This window comes from Cyphomyrmex costatus, unplaced genomic scaffold (assembly GCF_001594065.2).
Source record: "Cyphomyrmex costatus isolate MS0001 unplaced genomic scaffold, Ccosl1.0 scaffold237, whole genome shotgun sequence".
Lineage (NCBI taxonomy): Eukaryota > Metazoa > Arthropoda > Insecta > Hymenoptera > Formicidae > Cyphomyrmex > Cyphomyrmex costatus.
The window spans coordinates 26,602-32,344 of NW_017276444.1; the positions used below are offsets into that span (position 1 = coordinate 26,602).

The 5,743-nt window shown below is 39.9% G+C and overlaps 1 protein-coding gene across 1 annotated transcript; it reads right to left on the minus strand.

The window, feature by feature from the left end:
• Positions 1 to 435: 435 nt before the first annotated feature.
• On the minus strand, positions 436 to 4,191 carry LOC108774165 (uncharacterized). The gene is made up of 2 exons (XM_018540203.1): positions 3,188 to 4,191; positions 436 to 3,001 (listed from the first exon to the last, which is right to left on the minus strand). Exons 1-2 carry the CDS (start codon positions 4,189 to 4,191, stop codon positions 436 to 438), a joined length of 3,570 nt encoding a protein of 1,189 aa, XP_018395705.1.
• Between the last annotated feature and the right edge of the window lie 1,552 nt (positions 4,192 to 5,743).

Genomic DNA, 5,743 nt, shown 5'->3' on the forward strand with positions numbered 1-5,743 from the left:
AAAAAATTTTTTTTAAATGTATACATATTATATTACTTATACATTACCTTATATAACTTACACATATACTATACATTACTCATACATTACCCTACATAACTTACACATATACTATACATTACTTATACATTACTCTACATAACTTACACATATACTATACATTACTCATACATTACCCTACATAACTTACACACATACTATACATACTATACATACTATAGATACATACGTCCACACGTACATCAATATATACATATGTCCACACATACATATGTCCACACGTACATCAATATATATACATATGTCCACACGTACATTAATATATACATATGTCCATACATCATACATACATACGTACTATACATACGTCCATACATCATACATACATACGTACTATACATTATACATATTAAATATATTATACATACAAAAGTTTTATTTACACTGGTAATGTCCCCATGGCAGCGTATTGGTGGAACCTGACACAATATATCGTTTATCATCATGTGGACTTAGAGCGATTTTCGTTTCGGATATCGTGTATACTTCGTGCAACTTTGATCTAATGCATGACTGCTTGCGCGTCATCTCGATTGTGTCATTGAGACATCGCGTGTAATCCTCGAATGTTATAGATCGCGCTACAACGTTGCTCTTGATACCTTTCGCTTTCTTCGTATCCTTCTTTCCTTGTACACGTAAAGCATACATTTTCGCTCTAAGTCCAACGAATTCGCTCATGATCGCGCCGTTGTTCTCATCTTTCATAAGACCCGGTACTTTCTTATTTACTAGCGGAATACCGTATGCGTTGTCGACCGCGTAATCGCTAGTGTCAAATCTATTTATGTCGCGTTTTATAATTTCATATACATCGTCACATTCTACATGATAAATTAAACTGTCTGTATCGGTATACATAATTTTACAATTTTCGCGAAACAGCGGTGCCATATATTCGTGGTGAAATTCATACAAACATGTCTTGGATATATCGAGGATGCACATACCCACGTATATCGGTTTGTCGAACTTCACCTCGAGTTTACGCAATTCTATCGCGACCAGATTTTCTGAAAAAATGCTACTACTGTGAAAATTCGGTTTTGCGATCATTGCTTCTGCACCGTATCTCCCCACCCATTTTGTTAATAATTTTACGTCGACGCGATCGCGCACATTCTCCATGGTTTTACCAAAAACCGCGTTATTCATAAGTTTGTATAAATTTTTCTCGAAATCATTCTTAGCCAAAGTTCTAAATTTTGTGTTTAGTTCTATGTAATCGCGAAGCCATGGAGATTGTGTGAATCGTAGTATGCGATGGATCTTTGTGATACGGAGACCGTGACGAGTACATTGATGCAGGTTGCGATAATGTATGACATACCGCTGCTTATCGCACAATGTTGCGAGGAGCTTGTCTTCACGCTTACCGGGTGGTTTCTCGCGCGTCGGGCAAAACGGTAGGTCCGCGTGAACGTCATGAAGATGTTGCGGATACTCCAAGTCCACCTCGAGAATATAGCCTGTCGGTGAATCGAGCGCGACGGTCGTAACATCAAAATTTTCTACATCGTCGACCCATTGAAAATCGGCGTATGGCAATGGTTGACACATTGCCCAACCGTACAAGTTGTTGACGTCATAATACATCAAGTACGTCGACGGTTTCGACGGATCATACGATTGCATATACTTGTTGTTGGCCTGCGCATATCTGTTTGAACACTGGCTCAGACCGCCACGTATACCGCGTTCGATGAAAAGAACCATGTCGACGTCAGTTAGAAGTTCAAATTTTACACCTGTATGCTTCAACATGGCATCCCACGTGAAGCCCGGTAAGGTGTAATAATACGCGGGATCGAGCCCGTAACTCGCAACGCAACTATCTCGAAAATTCTCAAAAATGTCAGTCAACAACAAAACGTCCGTTTTTAAATATAAGTCACTGTATTCGCCGAGGGTTCGAATGGAGAACTGCTGCCATACGTTCAAGGCGTGCGCGTAATCACTCTCAGATACCGTACTATCCGTCAATGAACTGTAAAACGATTCGCGAGGTGGTAAGCATGTATCATCCAGTTTTTCAACGCTGTCAATGTACTCGTACGGAAATATACCTTTTCGCGTCAATAAGTCGAAATTTTCTGCAGATAAATTACAAAATTCACGTTGCACTACCCGTAGCTTATCCTTGCTGAGAAAAGACGCTAATTTTTCTAAACTTGAGGCGAGAAATTTATATGAGTCTATAAAACGTAATTGTATGCAATTTTTTTTATCATCTATGGTGCTGTCGACGTGTTTGCTAAATGAGATGTACTTTTCCTTTGTTATCGGTAAAAGATTAACGCGTCCTTCGTACGCTGTAGCTATTTCTTTGATAATAAAATGAGCGTCGTATCCTGATAAATTATGGAAGACTACGGGTATGCAATGTGAATCTTTATAATTTAAATTACAATTTGAATGCGCGGGGCCTCTGTATCGCCCGGTCAAATGGCAATGATCGCGTGCTCGCTTATCGTCTTTCGCGAACGGTTTTTCGCACACGTGACAGTGCGTGGCGCTGTTAAATTTTTGCCAGTCATCGCGTGTAAAATCTGCCATGGGAACATTAGTCGAAATTACAGATTGCACATTATGTGCTAAATTTTTTAATTCGTCCGCGAACCACGCTATACAATTATTATCGCGACGAAACTTATAACCCGACAGTGAGCTGTCGTACGAGCAGTGTACGTAATACGCTATACTAAATACCTGATGATGTTGATAAGTGTACGTGGATGATGTGGACTCCGTATCCATCTTTTCCAGCACGCACTCCAGGTCTGCGTAGACGACGAACGGGACGCGCTCCTTCCTGCAGTGATTCTTGAACTTGAGCCACTTGTCGTCCTCGCTCGGCAGCCTTATCGCGCAATCGTTTAATTTCCCGCAATCCGTGCTGTGGAGCTCTAATTTTGCACTTGAGCTAAAGTAATGCAGGCATCTGGAAAAAAGAATAAAAATAAGTTATTATTATTATTAGTATTACTGTTATTATTATCGTCATCATTATCATCACTATTATTATTATTATTATTATACATACCTATCGCAGAAATATTTCTTATGTTCTTTTTTACTGATTTGCGATCCTACGAGGCGTGACAGGTTCTTGATCAGGACGAAGTGCCCCACGTTTTTGTCCCGTGTATCATCCTGAGGATTCTCCACGTATAGTAGATTGACGTGCTTGTCCCTCTTGTCATCGGTGAGCCGTAACGGAAGAATTTCTTTCTCGATAGTGTATACGTTGACTGAGATGCCATTGAGATTTTCAAATCTCTTTATCTGGTTTAATGTCATCGGAAACTCGATGTTCGTGAGATTGAGTACCGATGAGTAGTGCGGATACGAAGACGTTCGCTCCGTATGCTGTTTAGCCGGGTGCAGAGCGGCTACCACCGACCACGCGAAGCACGCATCGTCCAGAGATTGCACGTTAATCGTCGCTCTCTTGTCCGTAATTTTTTTCGATAACTCAATGTCACAACCGGCGTGCAGAGGATTGTACTTGTTCACACTAATAGTCAAATTGAGGATACGCGATAGTGCCCATCCACTATCACGTTCCTGGAATTCGTCTAGCGATGCCAGGATTGGCTCGACGACGCGCGACGCGTACCACTCTTGCAAATCTGACGAACGAAAAAGTTCATAGTTTCTCGTACTCACACTTTTATTGGCATGTTTATCACCTGATACAAACTCACCGTTGAACACTGTATTTATTTTTACAGAATTATGTCTCTGCATGACATCTCGCACACGTTCGAGCACAATTTCACTCGCGTCTTCGAGGAATTGGCGAGGCTCGATGTGATTAGAGTTTATCACCGCGCCTGTTAGAATACGGCTTTCGAACGCCGTTTCGATCTCGCGCCATCGAAGTCCCGCACTGTACCCGGCACCCACTTGCACAAAACGATCGCGCACCGAATCTTTTAAACCTTCAAGTCGAGCGATACGAGCGATTAACGATTGTCTATTACCGATCGATAATCGCGGGCGTTTTATCCGACTCTGTTCTTCCAAAGATTCGATGAACTCGTCGCATCGCTGTTCCCACGCGATGTACTCTTCTCTGGTACTAAGCAGGGTAGCTTGCTCTATCAAATCTCGCTCCGTTTGATCCATGTTTTTTCACTAAAATAGTTTTTTTTTTTTACAATCACGTGTTTACTTTTTTTTTTATGATGTGCAAATGGGACACTGATTGCACGGGTAAGTTTTGTGCAGATCACCTCTGCATTCCGTGCAAAACATACCTCTGATATCCCAGTGTCTAGCAGTGGTATGTTCGCGAACGGCGTACAGTCGTGAAAATAAATCATTAACTCTCACAATACATTGTCCACAAATTTTTTCAGTGCTGTTGTTGTTGGTTGGTGTGTAATAAAAATAGATTGCGCACACTCTATTTGTGCCATCCAATGTGTTCACTTCAGCTCGTGTCACTAAACGTCTTGAAACATCGGTATCAATATCGTTATCGCTTTCATAACATGAATCAGATATACCCCAATCTGACTCTGGTTCTGATTCTTCTTCTTCTTCCTCTTCTTCTCGATCACTAAGGATTAATTCTTCTTCTTCAATATCGCTTCCAAATTCTTCTTCTTCTGATGGAACATTTTCAGGTTCCATCTTCTTGAGTGAAAAATTTTAAACACGACAAATAACGATATTTAATTAACGGTAAAAAATAAAAAAATTAACTCTAAAAAATTGTCACTGAGCACTCGAACTGAACACTATTATTGAACACTCGGAAAAGACTTGGTATAACGCGATAAAACTCTCAAAATCTTTCAACTCGACTACTGACAGTGTGTATACCGATCTCTTCGCTTTTATATGCTACTAAGGGTGGGTGTTGCATTTCATGAAAATTCGAGAATATTTTTATTTCAACGAATCATAGTCGAAGTTGAGGAGGATTAACTATCATTGGTCGACGCATACATTAAGTGTTACGTCCAGTGGAATCTATGATTTTATGACGAATAAACAAAAAACATAGCTTTTAAACTGAGAACCGTCGATCTCGGACAATATCGTAAATCAGATAGGGGTAAATTCTGTACGAACAAGAACGTACATGTCTAGACGGATATGTCTAGCCAATAAAAAAGAAATTGGTGAAAAAAAAAAAAGAAGAGTGAAAATATTAAAGACTCACTTAAGGATAACATACATCATAACTAGAGCGCTCGAATGTGACAAAAAAAAATATGAAGGACTCACTTAACATTCCTAGTTTAAGAGCATTTTATTCGTTAACAAAAAAAAATACACAAAAGCATAGTTTTTAATCTGAGAACCGTTGATCTCGGACAATATCGTAAATCAGATAGGGGTAAATCCTGTTCGAACAAGAACGTACATGTCTAGACGGGTATGTCTCGCTAATAATAGTGTAAATATGAAAATTCGCGTAAGAACAACATGAATCATAACTAGATCGCTCGGAAAGAATGATAAATCCCCCTCTCTCAGAAGAAAACTAAACTCGCTAATGGGTGACTGAAAAGTCTGTAGAAAAAATGGTATCCAATAAGCGTTAGACAAGTAAAACCTTATGCAGGCGGATTCAACAGTCACATTTAGTTTTCCACTGCAGTCGTCGTCGAAAAGAATCTACGAAGACACTTCGTTAAGAGTTTAGTTTCCACCATTTTGTGCAAAG

Excerpts from the sequence above, each read along its gene's own strand:
- LOC108774165 (XM_018540203.1), bottom strand. The coding sequence starts at position 4,191 with ATGGATCAAACGGAGCGAGATTTGATAGAGCAAGCTACCCTGCTTAGT. Across the intron at positions 3,002-3,187 it reads ACACGGGACAAAAACGTGGG|ATGCCTGCATTACTTTAGCT; the intron begins GCACTTCGTCCT and ends TCTTTTTTCCAG.